Source organism: Myxine glutinosa, chromosome 12 (assembly GCF_964187855.1).
Source record: "Myxine glutinosa chromosome 12, kmMyxGlut1.1, whole genome shotgun sequence".
Lineage (NCBI taxonomy): Eukaryota > Metazoa > Chordata > Myxini > Myxiniformes > Myxinidae > Myxine > Myxine glutinosa.
The window spans coordinates 88,569,244-88,592,953 of record NC_136272.1 but is presented as its reverse complement, the minus strand read 5'-3'; the positions used below and the strand labels follow the sequence as shown (position 1 = coordinate 88,592,953).

Genomic DNA, 23,710 nt, shown 5'->3' with positions numbered 1-23,710 from the left:
AACCCGAAAACATAATGCATCCGGCTACCTTCGGGGGCGGAGGCATAAAAACCCCAAATGTTTTTTGTTTTTTTTCCTTTGGAATGCAACTGAGTTGGGAAATGTATGGAATCTCTAAAGTAGAGAACATGTTGGATTCCCAAGTCCTTTGCAAACCTTCCCCCACAAGTCCTTCCTAAGTGGAAATATATTGCTGCTTTTGTCTGTTCCCATTGGTCTCTAAACAGTCATCATTAGTGACAATGTTATGGTATTTTTGTTTGTTTGTTTTTCTCCAGCAGTTGAGCGAGTCATCCATCTCTTCTGTTTTACAACCATTCAATAAAAGTAAGACCTCAGTCAGAAATAATGATGAAATAATGAGAAAGCAAGTGTGGCCTTCACAGTGTGGTTTTGTCGAGTGCAAAGTCAGATGGAAACTAAAACGGCACTCAGTAGAGAGCATACCTCCGCCTGATTGGCCATATCACTCAATGGTGAAGAATCACTAAAAAATTTCGAGTAGCCTGATCTGAATCCGGATCTTGATCAAAATCTAATCATTTCATCTTTGTCACATACGCGACATCTCTGCCAAATTTCGTCCGAATCCGTCCACAACTTTTTGACATATTTTGTTCACATACGGACATACAAACAGACAGGGGTGAAAACATAACCTCCATCCACCTTTGGTGGCGGAGGTAAAAAGTGATTCTTCAGAAATGCACCTTCGGTTATGTTTGTATCTATTTGAAGTGGGATGACTGTGACAAACAACACCTCACAATGCAAACAGTCTGCAGAAAATACATTAACTTGCAGTGACAAAGCATCACGACAGTGCCTTACCATCCACGCTCGATCAAATGTTCGAGTAAGACCCGGATTCTTTGCTCTCCAATAACAAAGTCTTTTATAAGTGGTAGTTGGGTTGCCTTGATGTGAGTCTCTCCCGTCTTCACCATTTGCTCCAGGGCTATTTTGATGACCTAATGGTTTTGGAAACGAAAAGCCTATGGTTCACTTGCTTCCCTTGTTCTTTCAAACTCATACATACACAGATTACAACGTATTTGTTTGTCAAATGCAAATAGACAAGGTTTCATAACAATTTCAATCAGAAATTGGACAGCAAGCCACATTCTAGCATTTAAATTTTGGCCCAGTCATTTCTGGCCAAATAATGTACAGCATTGTTCTTTTTCGTTCGTATGCAGCACAATGCTGTGGGGCAGGATTATTGACCGAGGATGCAGCTGTGCCGCTGATGCAATATCTTCTGCTTGTTCGGGCAGGAAGTTGTAATTTGTTCATGGTGCTGGCGATGTCTCGCCTACTCTTCACAAGACACCGTGGGATCTTTAACGTCCACCAACGAATGCCGGCAGACGGGATGCTCCTTTAAAATTAACGTCCATCCGAGGGATGGCACACACACATTGATAAATCACTTTAAAAATTACAGTATCAGGGTGACAAAAAAGTCAAGTCCCTGTGAAGCACTGGAGTGACAGTTTATAGCTTAGTCGGGATTCAAACCCAGGCTAGGCAGCTTAGAGGGGTGTGTGCGTACCTCTTGGCAATCCTGACACTGACAGTTAAAGTAATGCAACAATAAATAATTATTTTTTTAAATGAAAGAGAGATTACAATTTTTCTTCGACATTGTGAGAAAATTTACAATTCCCCAAGTCCATTTAACTCTTAATTTCCTTTAAAGATGGAGGCTCATGTAAAAGCGAAGAGAAGGAGGATAAGAGCTGATACTGCGGCAGAAGTGTGGCAACAGTTTAACTTAACAAGCAAGGCAATGAACAAACAGGAAAAGGGGAGAGAGAGGAAATACATCAACCTGCAAGTAAGAGAGTTGGGTTAAGTCAGGTTCGTTGGGGTAAAAATGAAAGATTGTGGGAAAAGATAGGGATTGACAAGATGCTGGTGCAGCACCTGCTTGAAGTCCTGAATGGAAGAGTGGGACTGAACAGTCTCTGGAAAACAGTTCCACAAACGGGAGAAAGCGGAACAGAATAGATGAGGTGTGCAGAATATTGTGTGAATGAATGATGTCACAATCGATTGGTTTTGCTTTTGATGCTGCAGTACATTTATCTTTCATCAAGGCCAAAACGAAAGTAACTTTAAAGAAAAAAAAAAGGAATCCATTAAAGTTTGAAATGTCATCTGCATGCAGAATTTTCCCTCCTACACCCCAGCCCAAATAATATGCAGTAGATTATTATACTCTGGATACTGTTACGGATTTGTCACTTCCGTTGTTGTGGTTTTCATCTACTGTAAACATTTTTGATTCCATGTACTATTATTGTTGTCGTTTAAGGGAGATAGAGATTTCTATTTTCAAAAGGTAAAAAAAGCTAATGTTTTAAATGAAACCGGAACCGGACGACGACGAGGAGGAAGAGGAGGAAAAGAAGGCGGAGCGAGTGAGTCGGAGAAGCCTAGCTGCTTCGAGGTCTGGAGCACACGTTGACGAACGGAGGTCACTCGCGAACTTCGGGTTTCCCGGGAAAGGGATTCCTGCGACAGAGTTGTTATCGCTGTGACAGATCAACCTGCGTGTCAGGTTTTGCGGTGGATTCCGAGGAGAATCATCGTCGGGCTGTAACGCCTCGAGAATGGGCCGTCGGCCATTTTGACTCGCGTTGCGCAAGTTTTTTTTCGCTTCGCTTCAACCATTTTCAGCGCATCCAGACGTCGAGCTGGTGTGTGTGTGTGTGTAACGTGGATTTTGAAGGTAAATCTGCGGTTCGCCGGTTTGGAGCCGTGAAACGTCCATACCCGAGGGTGGGATTTCTCAGTCGCCTGGAGGTCGCCTTTGGATTTCCCCGTCGCCTTGAGGGCACCTTTGCGCAGCTTTGGCCGCGTGACTGTGACTGTCATCCGAACGGGATTCTGGTCTCGATTGGACATCGTTCTGACGATCGCTGGAGCGGATCGACTTGGGCTTGATGCCGGAATAGAGACATTGGGGAATATTGTTCTTTTCGCTCACTTGGAGCACAGCGAGTTATATTGTACGAACCTGATGGTACCATCATAGGAAATATATATTGGTTGTACAATTGATTACTATTGTTGTTGTACTGTTATTCTTGTGTGATCTTAATACAATATTTGTTTGTTGGTACCAATTTGTGTGGCTTCACCATTGATCTTTGATAAACAGAATAACACATTTTTGTGCCGTGACTCCTCTCGGGGCTCGGAGGTACACCGTGACCGGGGGGGTTGGGGAGGAGCACGTAACAATACACTGCTTACATCATGAGAGACACCCAATGTATTAGTATTTCCTACATGATGTTACCGAAGTTGTTTTTTAAAGCAGGCAAAAAGATGTACCAAATATCTCCATTTCAAAGGTACTGCTTCACAAAAAGTGTTATTTTGTTTGGCGGTTTAATCCCACCTGCTTTGCCAAGACTGAAAAGTCACCTTTGCAGACATCCTCCATGGCTTGAGACAGGAGAGTGTCCAAGCAGCAATTGGTGAGAAGATCCTGAGGAAATTAAAAACAGTGCAAAAGCTCGATTGCCCAGACCTCGATCCTCTCAAGACATGACCCCTTGTTTAACTGTTGGTATGATCACTCAAGTGGAGTGACAAAGCTCTAGACTCGACTCAAACATGCTGCCCTGATTGAAGCGTATGGCGTCTAAATGACAATTCTGTGATTCGAGATGTACACCAGATGTGCAGACGGTGAGACACGGAAAATGTCCTGTTTAAGTGGTATGCTCTTTGTACCTGTATTTGCTTTCTTCGATCAGCACCAACTGGAACGAGCAGGAGGCTGGCAAGAGCCAGTGCCGGTTGTCCCGCAAGGGCAAAACGTTTTCCGAAAGCCAAAATGTCGAGATCCGCAAGTACAGGACACCTGGTGCAGATGGTAAAAGGGAAGGGTGGGGCGAAATGGATGACTTGCACAGTGTCAAACTTTCTAAAAAACATAAATATTTGAGATTCACAGCAAAGCTGATCGATGGGGGGTTTGATATTCTTCCTATTTCTTTACGTTTAACTCAAACACACAATCCGAAGGAAACTTTCAGGTGTCATTAGGTAATCAAGACACAAGTTAAGGCCATATGGCCCCTCTTGCTTTTTCACATCAACAACCACAGCACTCCCATGTACTGCAGGAGTGATATTATAATTAATATCAAGCACAGAATTCCACCCAAATACTGCCCCACTGGTCCATGCATTGTGAAATACACTGTTACGTTTGTAAGGGGTTGGCAGTGATTACCATAGTCCAGGTAGAATTATATCGGTCGTGTGCTCCGACTGTCATGAAAAAGAAGAAACCCATATTGCATAAGTCGGAAATTTGTTTAGACAGGAAGTCGTGTGAGCGTGTATCTTCGTTCCCATCACGAGGGGGTTTGATAGTATCAGGGTGACAGGGCGGAGCGGATTATGTTAAGGGGATTATGTTAATTAGTTAAGGATTATGGGTGATTAATCCCCTGTATGTAATGGCCTCTGTTATTTTTCCTCTGTTCCTCATGACAATGCAGCACACACACAAGCTAAGAAATCGCGCATTAATAACACGAAATAAAAGTGACCGGAACAATACATTGAACAATACCGCTGGCGCTGCCAGCAGCCACATCACCACATCAAGCAGGCCAGCAAGGCTACGTCCCGAAGAGCAGTGATTGGTCAGGACACCAAGAGCGATGAGATGGCACCAGCTGATAAGAGTGGGGACGCAGACGTCGTCGGATGACGTCAGAGCCTTGAGTACAAAGGAGTTAGAGGACGGACACTTTTCTCTCTCACTTTCTGGGTTTGGTGGTGAACGGTCATGTTCCCGACATTTTGTCCTTTGGTTCGATTGCTCTCTCTGGGCTGGCTTCCATAGCGAACGATCACATATACGGTGCGCTATTGAGCAAGGGACATTCATTGAGAACGGTCACGATTTTATATCTCGCTATGCTTCGGGATTTCACAACGAACGGTCGGAGTTCATAGCGCTCCTGCACGAGGGGAATTCATTGACGAGCATGTGAACATTTTGTAGCGCTCTTGCACCGGGGACATTGGAAGTCTGGATGATCGGGACAACGAGCACGGCTGAGTGAAGGGCACACTGAGGCCTACTTCCTGCCGGGGTCTATGCCGCACCCGGATTGCACGCTCGGGGCCTGGACGATTCCTGACGAGGTTCAAGAGCCGCTCAGAGCTAAGTGCCCACACACACACACATTTTTACTTTCGTTCTTTTATATTTCCCCTTGTGTTGTCTACGGGTCTGTGTGGGGACGTCCCATTTAGGGATCATAGTTTTTATCGTGCATTATTTTGTTACCGCATTTCTTCAATAAAGTCGGTATTTTTGTTCATTAGAAATCCTGTGTCGGTTTGAGTCAACTATCGCAGGTTCTAAGACTGCCGGTGGACCCGTGCAGGTAAGCGCTTGCGGCCCTTCCCCCACTCACCCACCCCCATCAACCCGCGCACGTGTGAAGAAGGTCTACCATTGGATCAAACGCCTCGGAGTTAAAGCTCGTTTGGTCATCTGTCGTCCTGCTGTGTTCACTCCAGGGTAGACACACGACAATACTATGGGATCTTTAGCATTCACAAGAAGAATGGAGACAATAGGTTTTATCAACTGACAAGTGACCAAGGTGTGCCAACTGCAATGGGAGTAAAAATAATGGTGATGTTTTGGGCTTTAAAGAGAGGGTTAGCATTAAGCCAAATAGAGAGGGTTAGCATAAAGCCAAAATAGATGCTGTTCTGAAATGCATTAACCTCTGCTGGTACTCCAACTCAAAGGCAATGTTTGCTTTGGACCAACTACATGGAGGACAGAAAAGAATGCTGAACACACAATCAAGTTGGAAAAGGAAAAAAATAAAGAAACTAGAACGGCACTCAATTGAGAGCATACCTCCACAAAGCTGGACAGTTTTTTTTTTTTTTTTGGATACAAGATCGAGGCTCGTGAAAGAGCGAACATTAATCACACAGAAAGACAAACAGACACACAAAACAAATAACATCGGGAGCGGTAGACAAGATGGGGAGAGAGGGGGAAGGACACAAACACAACATTTGAGAGCAGGGACCGAGAGATATGGAGACATCGAGAGAACTGTGGGAGGGAGAGGGCTTTGGGGGGGAGGCATGGGAAGGGGGGGGGGGGGGGGTGGGAGAGGTATAAAACATATGGACACTGCCAAGACTTCCAGGAAAGAAGTTGGAATTTCAAACAAGGTGGATCTGGGGTGAATTAGTGGGGGTAGAAAAGATCAAGGTTTTGGATGGGGGAAGATAAGAGATGGTGGTGAACAGCTGTTTTGAAGACCTGGAGGGAGGAGTGTGATTGAAGTGAGTGTGGGAGTTTGTTCCAGAGGCGGGAGAAAAGAGGAATGAAAGAGTGAAGGTGAGCAGAGAGCCGAGATTTCGGCAGTTTAACCATCAGAGGGTGGCTGGCAGATCTTGTGCGACCTGTAGGAATATTTGGGGGACAGAGCACAGAGAGAGCTGGGGGAGCAAGGCCGGAGAGGAGTCGGTAGAAGACAGAAAGACCACCTACCTGCCTGCGGTGAGTGAGTGAAAGGCCCTCAGAGATAGCTTCATCGCGGGAGATTCCAATGATTCTGAAAGCTTTGGATTCAACAGCGTGAAGCCGAGCCAGGTGTGAGGCAGGAGCACCAGCCCATAGGGGAGAACAGTATTCCATTGAGCTGCGGATGAAAGCCTTGTATGTGGTGAGGAGCTCAGGTGTGCCTAGGAAGGACTTCGCACGACGGAGGATGCCCAGTCGGCGACTGGCTTTGGAGGCCAGCTTGGAAATGTGGTTTTCCCAAGAAAGATCATGGCAGATGGTGAGACCCAAAAGCTTGAGCGACAGAACTTCTTGGAGAGGATTGTTGAGAAAGTAGATGGGAGGGTTGTCCAGTCGATCTTTTCGGAGAGACATAGTAAGAGTGTGAGATTTGTCAGGATTGAAAGACATGTTCCACATGTTTGACCAGTCTGTGATTTTGTCCAGGTCTTCAGAGTGAGGAGGCTGCAGACTGCCGATCTGAGGGAAGAGGAATGGAGCGGCAGAGAGTGGAGTCATCAGCAAAGAGATACAGAGGATTTTCCAGAGAGTCGGAGAGATCATTGATAAAGACCAGAAAAAGCACAGGGCCCAGCACACTGCCTTGGGGAACTCCAGCCTGAACGGGAAGGGGAGATGAGAGAAATCCATTCAGGGCCACACGTTGACTACGACCAGAGAGGAAGTCCGCAAGCCATGCATGGAGATTTCCATGGATACCATAGGAGGAGAGTTTGGTGAGCAGAGCTGGGTGCCAGACCGTATCGAAGGCACGTGATATGTCAAGGGAGACAGCTCTGATTTCCTGTTTGGCATTGAGGACCTCCATCCATTGTTGAGACAGCAGAAGCAGCATGTCCAGAGTAGAGTGACCTGGTCTGAAACCAAATTGATGATCAGAGATCAAGCCATTGGAGAAGAGGAAAGATTTCATATCCGAAGCAATGATGGATTCCATGACTTTGCTGATAATTGGGAGCAGGCTGATTGGTCTGTAGTTGCAAGGATCTGTTTTTGCACCTTTTTTGTGTAAAGCGGTAATGTTTGCTGATTTCCAGGATGCTGGCAGATGACCTTGAGCAAAGGATAGGGTGAAAAGAACAGAGAGAGGGTGAGATAGAGCAGCAGAGCAGGATTTTAGGACCCGTGGGCTGATGCCATCTAGTCCAGTTGCAGAATCAGAGTCGAGGTTTGACAAAAACTCCTCCACCTTGTCAGGAGAGAAGGTCACAGAGTCCAGGAGCAGTTTGGTTCGACTGGGAAAGGTGGGAACAGAGAGAGATGGGTTTGGGACTAAGGATTTTGAGGCAAACACAGAGTTGAGGCATTCGGCTTTGTCACGTGCGATGTCAACTGTGTGGCCATTTGAGGTAAGGGAGGGGATGGAGGGGGAACAAACACCAGAAACGGATTTGACCAGACGCCACCAGGATTTGGAGGAAGGAGACAGGTTTGAGAGTTCATTCTTGAGTGAGGAGAGATAGTGCTTCCTGGCACTCCTGAGGGTAGACACACACTTGTTCCGAGCTTGGTGGAAGGAACTGAGATTTCCTTCAGTTGGATTAGCCTTCCAAGAGGCAAAGGCAAGTTGTTTCAGGGCAACTGCCTCACCACAAGATTCAGTGTACCATGGACGGGAGGAAGGGTAAGACAACTGAAGGCGAGATGGGATAAATCTGTGCATGAGAGAGATCAGTTTGCTTTGGAAGAATTCCCAGGAAGAATTGATGTCAGAGGCAGTGGAGATGGGAGACCAATCCAGACGATTGATGGCTGCTTGAAGACCGTCCCAGTCGGCCTGAGTGAAATGCCAGACTCGTCGACGCTGAGGAGGCTCTCTGAGAATGGCCAGAGAGATGTCCACTTTGACAAGCACATGATCAGAAGAACCGATTGGAGCAGAAGAAGAGCAGCAGACATTAGCAGGGAAGTTAGTCATAACCAAGTCTAGAAGAGAAGATACTCCATTGGCTGAGATCCGGGTCGGGAAATTGACAGATTGTGTCAATCCCAGTGAGTCACAGAAGTCCTTTGCTGAGGTGCCATGACTGGTGAGAGAGGAACCCACACCCAACCAGGTGGCATGATGACAATTGAAGTCACCACATATGAGGAAGAGAGAGTTGGGATGAGTGGATAGAAGTTGGTCCATGTTGTCAGACAGTGAAATGTAGATGGAGTCATCACTGTTTGGGGGACGGTACAGAACACATATGAACAAAAGGTGGGAGCGGAGAGGAAGCCGTAGCCAGAGGTACTCCTGGGGGTGAGGAGGAGAGAGGGCAGTGCAAGGAGAGTGAGGAAGAGAGTTTTTGATAAAGATAGCCACCCCACCACCAGGCCGAGGCTCAGGTCTATCATACCGGAGGAGGGAGTAACCAGGAAGAGATATTAAGGAATCAGAGACATCTTGAAGGAGGAAAGTCTCTGTTAAGCAGATCAAGTCTGGATTGTCAGAAGCAACCTGTATGGAGAGATCAGTCAGGTTTGAGCGAAGGCCCCGGATGTTTGAGGTCCATACCGTTAATGAAGAGAGAGGGGGAGCATCGGGTACAGGACAGGGGAGGGGAGGAGTAGGGTAAGATGAAGGATGAGAGGGGGAGGTAGGGAGAGCAGTTGTTAGTGTGTCAGCGATTGCAGAAGAGTTCCAAGAAAGGGAAGGATGAGGAGGATGAAAGGTTTGAAGGTGAAGGGATGAGGCACAGAGAGGGGTTGTTTGAGGGGGGGCAGAGGAAAGAAGAAGGTTGGGGGGGGGGGGGGGGTGGAGGTATGAGATAGAAGGGAGACGAAGTGGGGAGGAGGCAGCTTTGAGGAGGAGGGGGGAGGAGGGAGAATTGGAGAGGAATGGTATAGGGGGAGATTTGAATGGGAGGGGTTGGGGGGGAGTTTTGAAGGGGAGGAGTGAGGGGGGAGTTTAGGAGGGGAAGGGCAAGGGGGGAGTTCAGGAGTGGAAGGGCAAGGGGGGAGTTCAGGAGTGGAGGGGTAGGGGGGGAGTTTAAGAGTGGTGGGGCAAGGGGGGAGTTTAGGAGTGTAGGTGCAAGGGGAGGGATTTGGATGGGAGGGGCAAGAGGGGAGTTCAGAAAGTGGATGATTAATGAAAGACGAACATTGAAAACAAATTGGGCTTGTTGTGATTTTCAAGTTAGCAATCCGGTTCAGAATGATGGAGGAGGGATGGAATGAATGTGAATTTAGACCATGTAGTGAGGGAGATGTATAAGATATTGAATTTCTTTTTTTTGAGGTGGAATGAGTTGGAGAGGAAATTGAGAAAAGCCTTTTAAATAGGAAGAAAAACAGCGTGTTGTAAAATACCACTGAGTAAAACACTGAAGGGGAAAGGTTATACATATTTAAATAATATTTAAACAGAACCGTGAACAATCTTATGTGCACAAAAATACCAACGGGGGGAAGAGCCGAGAGGGACCACCACGAGTCACGTGAAGGGCAAACGGTGGATGGCAAGGAGTTAATGGGGGCGGGGCGAACAGCACACCTGGACAGAAAATACAGGATGAGTCAACAGTACACGTGGAGAAAGGAAAATAAATGTTTTTTTTTTTTTGTTTGTTTGTTTGGTTTTTGGAGGTGGGGGGGGGGGGGGGGGGAGGTGGGGATTTAGAACGTTAGACAGAGTATTATGTTTGGGGTAGAAGGGAAAAAAACTAAGAGCCAACAAAACACGATTAAGATAACAAACACCGACGGGGGTACAACTACAAGGCCGCACACGAGGAGCAGAACACGATTAAATAATTACAAGTTACAGGAAATTCAAACCAAAAGTAACTATAATCAAAACAATAACGCATGGACGATAAAATAACGAGTTGAAATTTGACAATCTATCTGGGGAAATGGGGGAGAAACACGTCGTCGAAGAACGAACGAACGAACGAATAAGAATGAATAAACGAATGAGAACAGAGAAGGAAATGTTTTTTTTTGGGATTTTTTTGAGTTGTGATTTACACAAGGAAGAGGGCTATGGGGTGAAAAGATTGGGAAAACAGAGAACGAAAGTTATTGGATCACAAAAACACGGACCGCTGAGAGAAAAACAAAGCCTCAAGGTTGTACAGTGTTCACTGTACAACTACAAGGCCTCAAAACACGACCCGAATTAACACGATTTTCAATACAGGTATGAAAGATTTGCACCGAAAATCTTCGTCGGGAGACAATATATACACCATAAAATAAATAGTTATAACGAAAATACAAATGGGAACAATTACTTAACTTCGATTTCGATGGATAGCATGGAGAGCTGAGAATAAACGAACCCTCGCCAGCAAGACCGGAAACGGAAGTTTACGTTTTGTATCCCATCGATAGGCCGGATCTGCACCCGGACCTTAACCAAAATCGAATTGGCTTGTTCTTGTCAACTACCCAACTCATCCACCAAGTTTTGCCATAATCCATCCACAACCTTTTGAAATATTGTGTTATATATCGTTTTTTGGCCCCATCTCTCAATGGCGAGGAATCATTTAAGAAATTCTCATATCTGGATTCGGAGTCAAATCTTCACCAAAATCGAATCAATTTGTCCTCGTCAAGCACCCAATCTGTCCACCAAGTTTCATCCGAATTCGTCCATAACTTTTTGAGATATCCTGACCACAGTCAGACAGACAGGGATGAAAACATAACCCCCGTCTACCCGAAGTGGCAGAGGTACTAAAACGACAAAAAAAAAAAAAGAGAAATGCTGCGCACGCCATATGCACAATTGCACATGCACACAAATAACGTTAAATGCGATTTTCGGGCGTTCACATTCTGTAAAGCATTTTTTATTGCTGTAAAGAATAATAATTTCTGTTTTTCTGTAAAGGATAATAATTTTATTATTATTCTGTAAATTAATTTTATTATTCTGTAAATTAATTCTGTAAAGATTTTCGGTAAAGCAGCCAATAGCGATGCCTACTTGGTTCAACGGATACTGTACTCTAGGTCCTGAAGGCGATTGGTATACTAGGGCTTTCTGGTGAAGGTGGCAGTAGTCGAGGACCTGGCTTAGATATGTATGCACATAATTTAGGAGAGGATAACTCAACTATTATAGGCTAATATGACCCCAAGGAACAACTTGGGATGTGTGCCAAAATCTCTATCCGGGACGAAAAGCCCGAAATGACCACGCCCTTTTTAAAATGACAACGCCCTTTTTCATCAGAAGTGCAACTTCCGACATAGAAAATCTGTAGCTCCAACGGTTTCGAAGATACAGCTGAGGTGCTCAAAATGTTCAGAATGGCCATGTTTAGGGGGATCATAGAAGAGTGTAAAATTTCTAATTTGATATTTTACGAGAAAATGGCTAAAAACCGTTAGGTCAACTTATTACCATACAACTACCTACATACTGGAATTGCCATATATTTATTAACTTAAACTTTCCGGACTTAGAGCAAAGTTAGAACATTTGTGTCATCTACTAGAGTTGAACTGACAATCTTGAATTTGAACAATACAAGGGATTTTTTTTAAAAGAAAGAAAGCGAGCATTTGGTTAATATAAAGAAATACTATTTTCAATCATTACATACTATTATCAATGGAATGTGAACTTAAAATAAAAAATAAAAAACAAAACATTACTTTAGTAGGCAGCAGTATCTAGAGAGCTTAAATGTTTCAAAGATCAGCAGGGAAATTGTCCAACAGCGAACAATACAACTTTTAACACCACATTAGTACTGTTTATGTGTCATGTAAACCAGGGTCAGGAACATGAAGAGTAACACAACAGAGTCCAGGTATGAGGATGATGAGCAGCGTTCATTCAGTGATAGGGTTTTTACAACAATCACCTCCCTTGCAGTACTTGCAGCACTTGATCCCAGCTACCCTGCAGGGACACCCATTCTTGCGAGCACATTTGCCACACGTGCAGGGATCTGGCAGGCCTTCGGGTTTTGAGATCACAATCTCAGGGACTAATAAACTGCCCCTTCTTACAAAACCATAAGACTCGGCATTCATAATTAATCAAGGTGGCGTCTCTAAATGGGACTTGGACCCACGGCTGCTGTTGGTGATAGCCTCTATGGATATGTTTCCTTGCATTAGTTGAGGTGCAAGTGGTTCTCTCAAAGTCCATCTTGAGGGTATTGCTATCAAATGCAGCGAGAGGCAGGTCGTCAAATGTCTTCAGGAGTGTTGATGGTTTGAGGCACTTGACCAAGAATGTCTCCGCCATCTGTATTGCGCTTTCTGTTAGCTGTGGACAGTCGAAATTCAGGATCAGAGAGGAATTTCCTGGTTGGCGGACAGCGTTCAGGGCTGCAAGTTTAGTTGATATCTTGCTGGTTGTATCGCACCCAGTCAGCGCATGGAGTGCTGGGAGACACTTTGTGAGCTCGTCTCCCAGCGCTATGCAGATATCGTGGAGTGGCAATATTAATCTTTTCACTCCTGAGTTGCGGACGAGCCAGAGCTCTTGGAGGCCAAGATGTCTCCAATTGACTGTGATGTGGTATAACAGGCACACAAAGACATGTGTCACCTGATGACAGCGACATGGATGTAGGTCCTGACCGGTGACTTAGAATGTCCTGCACATGGAACATCATCCTGTCATCAGCTTCCTCGTGTGTGCAGTTGAGCCGAGGGAATGGAGAAGCACACCCAGCTGACACCATCCATGCCTGTGGTGATATACCAAGGTATAGAGGTTTGGTGCCTTGGTAATTGGTGGTGAGCCACTCAACATAGGATGCCTGGAAAGCAGTTTTGCTGATGGAAGACGACCAAAAGTTCTCTAATACCACTGGAACATTTTGGTTCGGTGATATCACATCAAGGATAACCATTTCTTTTGACTTTCCTCTTCCCCCCCTCTATCCATTTTTGATGCTGTCCTCTCTGTAAGTGTCGAAAACGATGTGGATCTCATCACAGTTGTGCCCAGCTTTGGTGACCATAGATGTCAAGGCAATAGCAAAGTCATGGAATGTCTTGATGGGCGGATCAAGCTTCTTTAAGGGGACCTTTCTCACCAAGGCCATGAAGTCGATAACGATGGCGTGGGTTTGTGGGGAGGATTCTGGCCCTTTTTTTAATCTATTAATGGGCACAACTTCAGCAGCTCAGTCCCAAGATGTGATTTGGCACTCTTCCTCAACTAACCATCTTTGTCAATCAAGAAGAACGCAGAGTTGGTGATCTCATGCTGGAGTAGCTCCTCAACAGTGAACCCCCGGTGACACCCATACTCAAAAACATGAGAGCTTTGATTGTCTCATCTTTGATGTCTGCCATGGGAGCCAAATTCAAGGTGATCTTAGGGGACGTAAACTTGATTTTGCTAATAGTTGAGTGTATCGATATCGACCTATTTCTGAACCTGTATTCTTTCAGCTCCTGCGCCAGCTCAGTTGCAACCCGTTTGACAGGTGAAACTCCCAGGGACTCTACCAAGGCCTCTGGAGAACTCTTGGTACAAAGTACCATCTGGGATATTTGTTTGTTATTTGGGTATGTAAAGCAGACGGCGTCTCCATACAGCTCGATGATTAGCTTCTTTACAGCTCTGTTTGACACTATTCCAGCTGAATCCGCATTTAGCCTGTCTCTGATGGAAGTCAGACTGTGTGCTGACCTACTAAAATCAAGCCCAAGGGCTAAAAATCTAGCCTTGAAGGAGTCGTCTCCGGCTGTTACCGAATCCTCCATTTCGAGGTTTTTCAGTATTTCCTAAAATTTAGCGTGATATTTATTGAAATAGCCTTTACAACAATGGTCGTGATATCGGATATCAGCCGCAAAAACATCATCTAGCTCACACATTGCCGCTGTTTCAGTGTGCACTTGGTCCTTGAACAACATGGCCGCATTTAGTAGTTTTTGGGCCATCGGCTTTTCACAGATTCTGAACAATGTGTGTATTTTATTCTGTTTAACTGTCTTGCAACCTGCACCACAAATGATACAGACATTTGTAGTTACACTGGACTTAAATCTCTTGCTGCGTCGCTTAGATGTATCATTAATAAGCCCCTGCTGAAATGGTTCTGATTGTTCTAATGGTTGGGTTATGCTGCCAGTCTTAGCCATATCCCTTTGAAAACTTCTGTTGCAAGGTGAGGTGTGGTATTTTATGATACCCTGCTCTTGCACTGTCAGTCGAAGAACCCTAGCAGCTCGAGTGTCATTACTCTCTGTTTGCTTGGCAAGCGAAACAATATACCCCCTGCCGATTTCACCACTAGAGAGGTACTCAGATCGCTTCTTCTTCTGGCATAGGATGCACTCCTCGAGATTGATCGGCTTGATCGGCTTAGGTGTAGCACAAGGAGCAGCGAGAGGTACCTCATCCTGAATATAAAATAAACATGTTTCAAATTCTCGAACGGCATGGGATATCACTATCACCAATACAATTATACTACTATTAGATTGCTAGGCAAAGCCAAGACTAAAGTTTGCTCTACCATCAAATATTTTCCACCTCAAACAAAAGACCCCTCTTGGCCTCTAATCCGCGGTAGAGGTGGAACCACAACTGTACTGTACTGGGTGTACTGTAACATGCACAAACTGCAAAATGCGTCTCCTTTAACTGCATCCTCCCTTTACCCTGGCGTGGTGCCTTTCTACTTTTCTAACCCACAGAAGCCACAGATATAGGACTAGGTAAATAAATTAAAGCTTGTCTTACCATTTCGCTGTACTTCAGTGAGATATTATCTCTGTGACACTGGATGGATAAGTCATTCTCTCACTGTTTCACTCTCTCCGGATCTTGTAGCACTGGTCCGATGAAGCAGTCTTGTTAGTTTATAATTGAAGGATTATATTAATTAGTAGAGGACCTGGCTTAGACATGTATGCACATAATTAGGAGAGGATAACTCAACTGTTATAAATATATGGCAATTCCAGTATGTAGGTAGTTGTATGGTAATAAGTTGACCTAACGGTTTTTAGCCATTTTCTCATAAAATATCAAATTAGAAATTTTACACTCTTCTATGATCCCCCTAAACATGGCCATTCTGAACATTTTGAGCACCTCAGAAAATCTGTAGCTCCAACGGTTTCGAAGATACAGCTATGTCGGAAGTAGCACTTCTGATGAAAAAGGGCGTGGTCATTTTCGGGCTTTTCGTCCCGGATAGAGATTTTGGCACACATCCCAAGTTGTTCCTTGGGGTCATATTGGCCGATAACAGTTGAGTTATCCTCTCCTAAATTATGTGCATACATGTCTAAGCCAGGTCCTCGACTTCTGCCACCTTCACCAGAAAGCCCTAGTATACCAATCGCCTTCTCTAAGGGAGGTTTTCCTTTATTTGAGAGCACACAAAAGGAAAAAAAACCATCAGTTTGACCATCACATCACAAGTTCAAAGGGAAACCTTAAAATTGCATGTGCCATACAAATGCCATACCGATTGGGAAGTTTGCGGTGTATCCACAGAGATAATTAATTACTCTGAAAGTATGCCAGAGTATGGCAGGTTAAAGGAAAGAAAAACAATAATCACCCTACAATGTGAAAGAAAGATGGAAACTAAAAGCATGCAGATGAAATTCGACTGCTGTACACCAGGGATGAAGCTGCTATGAGGAATGCTCACTTAGAAGCTGCTAATGGAATGGACAAAATCGAGTAGCAAGGCGAGGCCGAGAGAAAGCCAAAATCCAAACTGGGATTCCAAATAGCAAAAGCCTTTTAAATATACATTTGAATGAACCCCACATCAAATGGGATCAAACCTGAGCAGGAGGAGGAAAGATTGCCGGCAAGATTTCTGTTGTTCTGGAATTTCCAAGCTCAGCACTGCGGGAGCACAATCCATCATGACATCCATTAAGGTTAACAGTACACTTATGGAACCGATTTCAAAACACCACCAAGCAGCACTAGGAAATGCAACAGTAAACGAATTGATATTAAAGGAGTCACCAAATATCAAATTATTCACAAAATAATGTTTTTCGCTTGACGTTTTGAGAGCCTGAGTCAACTCCACCATTGAAACATCATTCACTTGGAATTTGGAGCAAACGTTCACGAACCTTCCATTAACGGAGTCAAGATCGCCGCTGTCCACATTCTTGCCAGGTTGGGAATCTAAGCAAAGACAACTTGTAATCATGAGTACATGGAATATGGGAAGCTTGCATTATGAGAAATGGACAAGAGAATGGAGAGAGGAAAGAAAGGACAGTATATCAAAGTTAAGCAAAATGGAGCAACTTGAAATCATCAGTGGGTTTGGTCAGTTGACATCAACACCAACTTTGGTCAAATGCTTTAAACTTGTATTCAGAGTAACAAACAGTCGATACAAAAATCCGTTTTCTGATCGAGTCCAATACCAGCCCAAGCCATCACACCAGAACCACCCCAGGCGTTCCTCTCAAGGACACTTGTCACCATCACACGACCTTCAACATCGCCCCACTCTCACACGTCCATCGGCGGGATCAATGCAGTAACGACCCTCGTCAGTGAAGAGGACTCATCTCGACTGTTGGTGACACCAGATCACACAAGGTCTGGCTCATGCAAGTCTGTCCTGACGGTGATGTTGAATCAGCATTGGACCTCTAGCCGGTCTTCTGCATTGCAGCCCTCTTTCACGAAGTGGGCATTGGATTGTTTTGGGATTGATAGGCCTGCCATTGATTCCAACCGTTACGGACTGTTTCACTAGCTGACTGGAAGCGTTGTTGCAGGTGACTCTGATGAATGTGTTGACCCTGACGTGCTGTCGTCACCTTTTGTTTACCTGAGAGCTGGCTGCAATGAATCTCTCCTGGAGACAATAAATGGTGGACATGTGGACGCTGAAAGTGTTGGCAACCCGCTGTACACCGTCACCAGCTTGCAATTGCCCCATGACTCTCTCCCTCTCAAACCGTCACATTCGTAACGTTACCGTTGCTGATGTTAGTTGACTGATGCAAGAACAACACGAGGCAGGCCTTTAAGAACCACACCCCCATGGACAATTTGTGATCCTTGTTGCACACGTTCAGTATGTGTGCATGCATCCAATCATAACCTTAACTTTGAACACAGGTAACGCCAAAGATCACGTGATCCACGTCCACCACACACGCCGCCAGTGCCGTTTAGGAGCTTGCAACAAAACCTCATACAAAAACAACCACATTCATGAGCTGATGGTGTAGTATTGTAATATACCAAAAACAAACATGCGATTTGTCTTCAGGATTTGCGTTTCTTTTGGTGTTCAGTATATGTATTAAATATATCATGTATCGTATGTGTGCATATGATATACAGTACATGTCACATATAATATGTATGCAAATAGCATACAGTATAATATGTCAAGTATAATGTGTACATTATATACAGTACAAAATACCAAGTATAATGTGTGTGTATATATAATATACAGTATGTCATGTACAATATGTGTGCATAAAATATACAGTACAGTATATTATGTCACGTATAATTTGTGTTTAAATCATAATCGTGCACATGTATGTGTGAATCATAATTTGTGTGCGTGTGTGTGTGTGTGTGTGTGTGTGTGTGTGTGTGTGTGTGTGTGTGTGTGTGTGTGTGTGTGTGTGTGTGTGTGTGTGTGTGTGTTTGCAGGGGCGGCCACCAATCCTCATCTCCACATGTGTCTCTAAGACTAAACTGAGCCTTCCCTCCTGATTTATCCATCTTCACCCCAGCAGCAAGGAACAATGACTCATGGACAAAGCCATCTCCTTATCCATGCTGCGCCCAAAAGAGCCTTCCCCGGGACTGGAGCATCCAGCTAAACCAAAGCAAGGAATCACGATTCATAGACCAAGCCATCTCCTCATCTGTGCTACGCCCAATGGGGCCTCCCCCACCCCCCCCCCCGTCACTGTAGTGTGTGTGTGTGTGTGTGTATATGTGTGTGTGTGTGTGTATGTGTGTGTGTGTATGTATGTGTGTGTGTGTGTATGTGTGTGTGTGTGTATGTGTGTGTGTACGCATACGCACACGTTACATCAACTGCCACCGCTAGCTTGTACTAACTGGAAATTGGATGAACCTGACACCTTTCATCCATGGATATGTCTCGTATTTCACACACGTCCGAATTGCATTCGAGAGCAGAACAATTATGGATAACCATTTTTAAATTGTCACTTTTTCGTCGAAATGCTGAAAAATTATTTTTAAAAGACGATTTGAATTGCACATTTCACGCTAGTAACAACCATAACAACAACATGCATTTTAAGGCCATTTTCCCTGCCAGAGTGGGGGTTAGCCTTGCGGTCCCAATGACAATGTTCTCCATTTTGCCCTATTTTCTGCATCTCTCCTTGTTAACCCCCTTTCCCGCATTTCTTCTTCCACCATCTTTAGCCCAGTCTTTCTCGGTCTTCCCCGTCCTCTACTTCCATCTACATTCATTTCCATCACTCTTCTCAACCAGTCACTTTCATCCTTCCTCAACACAAAACCAAACCATCTCAACCTGTTCCTCTTCACAGCATCAATCACAGGCTCTATTCCCATCATCTTTTGCAATTCATCATTTGTCTTTCTCTCTCTCAACGATACTCCGCACATCCACCGAACCATTCGCAATTCCACCCTTTCCAGCCTTCGTTGCTGCTCTACGTGCATTACCCATGTCTCGCTCCCATAAATCATAACACTTCTCACACATGCAGCATACACCTTTCCCTTCAGCTTCAAAGACATTCCCCTCCTCATCAGCACGCCACTCAGTTCCCGAAACGACTTCCATGCACATCTCACTCCAGCAACCATTGCCGAGTCTGATCCACCTTCTCCATTCAGCATGTCTCCGAGGGAGCAAAATATTTTCACACCTTCCAGCTTCACGCCGTCTCCAAGATCCAACTCAACATTTCCTCCATCTGCAGCTCCCTCTGTGCACACCTTACATTTGAATGGAGCTGCCACACTGGTTAATGACCCTCTCAGACCACTACATTTTTGATGAACCCACTCAGCGCACATTGTACATTGAATGGAGTTCACTCTGACACCCTTCCTGCACACAGCACATGGCCACTTCCCAGTTCTTTCCACCCCAACACATGCTTTACCACTTGCCATCACCTTCGTCTTTCCGATATTCACCTTCAGACCTTTTGTCTCCATACATTCCTTCCACTTGTTCATCTTTTCCTTCAGTCCATCCATACTTTCCGCAATCAACACCAGATCACCTGCATACAACAACTCCCACGGTAAACCCTCCTTTACGTTCTGAGCCAGCACCTCCATCACAGCTACAAATAGTAGTGGACTTAGTACCGACCCCTGATGCACTCCCACCTTCACGTCAAACTCACCACTGTTCCCGTCCTTTGTCCTTACAGCTGTGCGCGCTCTTTTGTACATTGCCATCACTACTCTGATCAACCATTCCTCCACTCCTAACTTCCTCAATGCCCATGTCAATACTTCGCGTGAAACCGTATCGAATGCTTTCTCCAGTTCAACAAACCCAAGAAACAACTTCTTCCTCTTCTCCATGTACTTCTCCTGAAACTGCCTCACAATAAAGAGCGCGTCGGTCGTTCCCCTTCCTGGCATAAATCCAAACTGCATTTCATTGATCTTCACCTTCTTCCTTATCCTCCTCTCCAACACCCTTTCCAATACCTTCATTCCATGCTCCAATAACGTTATCGCTCAGTACGAGCCACACTCCAGAGGGTCACCTTTCCCCTTGTATAGAGGGATGAGGGTACTCAGTTCCCAATCCACTGGAATGCGGCCTTCTTTCACCACCAGCTTACAGATCTCTGTCATTGTCTTCACACCCCAACTTCCTGCTGCCTTTAACATATCTCCCACAACTCCCGTCGACCCTCCTTCTTTTCTACTCTTCATTGCTTTTATCGCTTCCTCAACTTCCTTCTCAGTTATCTTCTCTGCCGGTCCTAAAACTGGGTTACTCTCTATGTTGCCATCCCATTCATTCTCTGTATTCAACAGCATTTCCATATATATTTTCGATCTTCCTTTAATTCCATCTGGGACCACAACGATTTGTCCCACTTCATCCTTCAAGCAACTCACCCCCATCACGTCACACCTTTCTTTCGCTATCTGCTTTGCAATCCTGAATACCGCTCTCTGACCCTCTTCCGAATCCAAGCGTTCTCCGAACATTTGCCTACATGCCTCCTGCGCCGTTGCTACCTCTTTCTTTGCAGCCTTCTTGGCTGCCTTATAACTTTCATGCTCTGCTTTTTCTGCTCCCACACCCTTCACCTTCTGCCACTCTTTGAACTTCTTCCTCTTCTCGTCAATCCTCTTTCCGACTTCATCATCCCACCACCATGTTTCCGAGTGCCTCGGTGGTCCTTTTGTCCATCCACATACCTCACCAACGGCTCCCAACAGACTATCTTTCATTGACATCCAGCTACTTTCAAGCTCAACCACATCATCCTCTACCCTACTCAGCCTCTCTTTTAATGCCTCCCCTTACTGTCACCTCTTTCAACCTCCACACCTTCATTCTCGGTTGGTACTTCACCCGCCGAACTCTCCTCGCACCTTTCACCCTTATGTCGCAGAAAACCAAGTGGTGCTGTGAAACAGCCTCCTCCCCCGGGATCACCTTTGTGTCCCGGAGGTGCCCCCTATCTCACCTACGCACCATCAGGTAGTCAACGGTTGCCGTCGACCCACCTGACGTGTATGTAACAAGCTTATTATCCTCTTTCTGGAACTGAGTATTACAAATCAACAAATCAGCTCCATCAGCAAACTCCAAAATCCTTTCACCTTCTCCATTTCTCACACCATATCCGTAACCCCCATGAACTCCCTCAAAAAGAAGGTCTTTCTGTCTTCTACCGACTCCTCTCCGGCCTTGCTCCCCCAGCTCTCTCCGTGCTCTGTCCCCCAAATATTCCTACAGGTCGCACAAGATCTGCCAGCAACCCTCTGATGGTTAAACTGCCGAAATCTCGGCTCTCTGCTCACCTTCACTCTTTCATTCCTCTTTTCTCCCGCCTGTGGAACAAACTCCCACACTCCCTTCAATCCCTCTCCTCCCTCCAGGTCTTTAAAACAGCTGTTCACCACCATCTCTTATCTTCCCCCATCCATAACCTTGATCTTTTCTACCCCCACTAATTCACCCCAGATCCACCTTGTTTGAAATTCCAACTTATTTCCTGGAAATCCTGGCAGTGTCCATATGTTTATACCTCTCCCACCCCCCCCCCTTCACATGCCTCCCCCCCTTCACATGCCTCCCCCCTTCACATGCCTCCCCCCCAAAGCCCTCTCCCTCCCACAGATCTCTCGATGTCTCCATGTCTCTCGGTCCCTGCTCTCAAATGTTGTGTTTGTGTCCTTCCCCCTCTCTCCCCATCTTGTCTACCGCTCCCGATGTTATTTGTTTTATGTGTCTGTTTGTCTTTCTGTGTGATTAATTTTCGCTCTTTCACGAGCCTCGATCTTGTATACAAAAAAAAAAAAAAAAAAAAAAAAAAAAAAAAAAAAAAAAAAAAAAAAAAAAAAAAAAAAAAAAAAAAAAAAAACCGTCCATACGCCTTCCCACATGTCCATTTAGGTCTCCTCCTACCACAACAACTTCCTCGTCTTTCACGTTTTCCATCAGCTTCTCTATCACACACCAGAACTTGTCCTTCTCTTCATCGCTCCAAAAAACAACCTGCGGAGCATATCCCGAGATGACGTTCACCAAGAGCTTTCCAATCATCATTTTCACCATCATCAACCGATCACTCACTCTAGTCACACTCACCACACTGTCTGCAAACTCCTCAGAAACCAGGACACCAACACCATTCACACCCTCCTGGCACCCTTGCCACATAAACTTGTATTTCTGTCCCTGCCTACCCTTCACCATTCTCACACCACTTCCCTTCCATCTCGTCTCTTGCACACAACATAAGTCCACTCTTCGTCTGACCAATACTTGCACCACTTCTCCTGGTCTCGCTGTCATTGTCCCTACATGCCATGTCCCAAACCTCAGAAACCGATCTCCACTTTGGGCTGTACCCTGCCCATATGTCGTTGTAAATGTCAGAGTTCTCTTTTTGAGGCAATGTTTTCACGGCCGGATGCCCTTCCTGACGCCAACCCTCTTACGACGCGCAGGGATACGGTGTACCTATTCTAAACCAGGGTACACACCGGGATTTCACGCTAGCAACACAACAACAACAACAACAACATGCATTTTAAGGCCATTTTCCCTGCAAGAGCGGGGGTTAGCCTTGCGGTCCCCATGACAATGTTCTCCATTTTGCCCTATTTTCTGCATCTCCCCTTGTTAACCCCCTTGCCCGCATTTCTTCTTCGACCATCTTTAGCCAAGTCTTTCTCGGTCTTCCCCGTCCTCTACTTCCTTCTACATTCATTTCCATCACTCTTCTCAACCAGTCACTTTCATCCTTCCTCAACACATGACCAAACCATCTCAAACTGTTTCTCTTCACAGCATCCATCACAGGCTCTATTCCCATCATCTTTCGCAATTCATCATTTGTCTTCCTCTCTCTCAACGATACTCCACACATCCACCGAACCATTCGCATTTCCACCCTTTCCAGCCTTCGTTGCTGCTCCACGTTCATTACCCATGTCTCGCTCCCATAAATCATAACACTTCTTACACATGCAGCACACACCTTTCCCTTCAGCTTCAATGACACTCCCGTCCTCGTCAGCACGCCACTCAGTTCCCGAAACTTCTTCCATGCACATCTCACTCGAGCAACCGTTGCCGAGTCTGATCCACCTTCTCCATTCAGCACGTCTCCTAGGTAACAAAATGTTTTCACACCTTCCAGCTTCATGCCATCTCCAAGATCCAACTCAACATTTCCTCCATCTGCAGCTCCCTCTGTGCACACCTTACACTTGAATGTAGCTGCCATACTGGTTAATGACCCTCTCAAACCACTACATTTTTGATGAACCCACTCAGCGCACATGGTACATTGAATGGAATTCACTCCGACACCCTTCGTGCACACAGCACACGGCCACTTCCCAGTTCTTTCCACCTCACCACATGCTTTACCACTTGCCATCACCTTCGTTTTTCCGATATTCACCTTCAGACCTTTTGTCTCCATACATTCCTTCCAGTTGTTCATCTTCTCCTTCAGTGC

General features: G+C 45.3%; 1 protein-coding gene across 2 annotated transcripts in view; it reads right to left on the bottom strand.

The window, feature by feature from the left end:
- KNTC1 (kinetochore associated 1) overlaps positions 1–23,710 on the bottom strand; it is a 390,864-nt gene that overhangs the window by 13,584 nt on the left and 353,570 nt on the right. For both annotated transcript variants that reach the window (XM_078766073.1, XM_078766075.1), the window contains exons 58-62: positions 16,616–16,670; positions 16,313–16,376; positions 3,751–3,880; positions 3,413–3,502; positions 832–971 (exon numbers count right to left, since the gene is read on the bottom strand). In XM_078766073.1, coding sequence (XP_078622199.1) covers positions 832–971; positions 3,413–3,502; positions 3,751–3,880; positions 16,313–16,376; positions 16,616–16,670 — 479 coding nt within the window. The remainder of the gene's footprint in view (positions 1–831; positions 972–3,412; positions 3,503–3,750; positions 3,881–16,312; positions 16,377–16,615; positions 16,671–23,710) is intronic.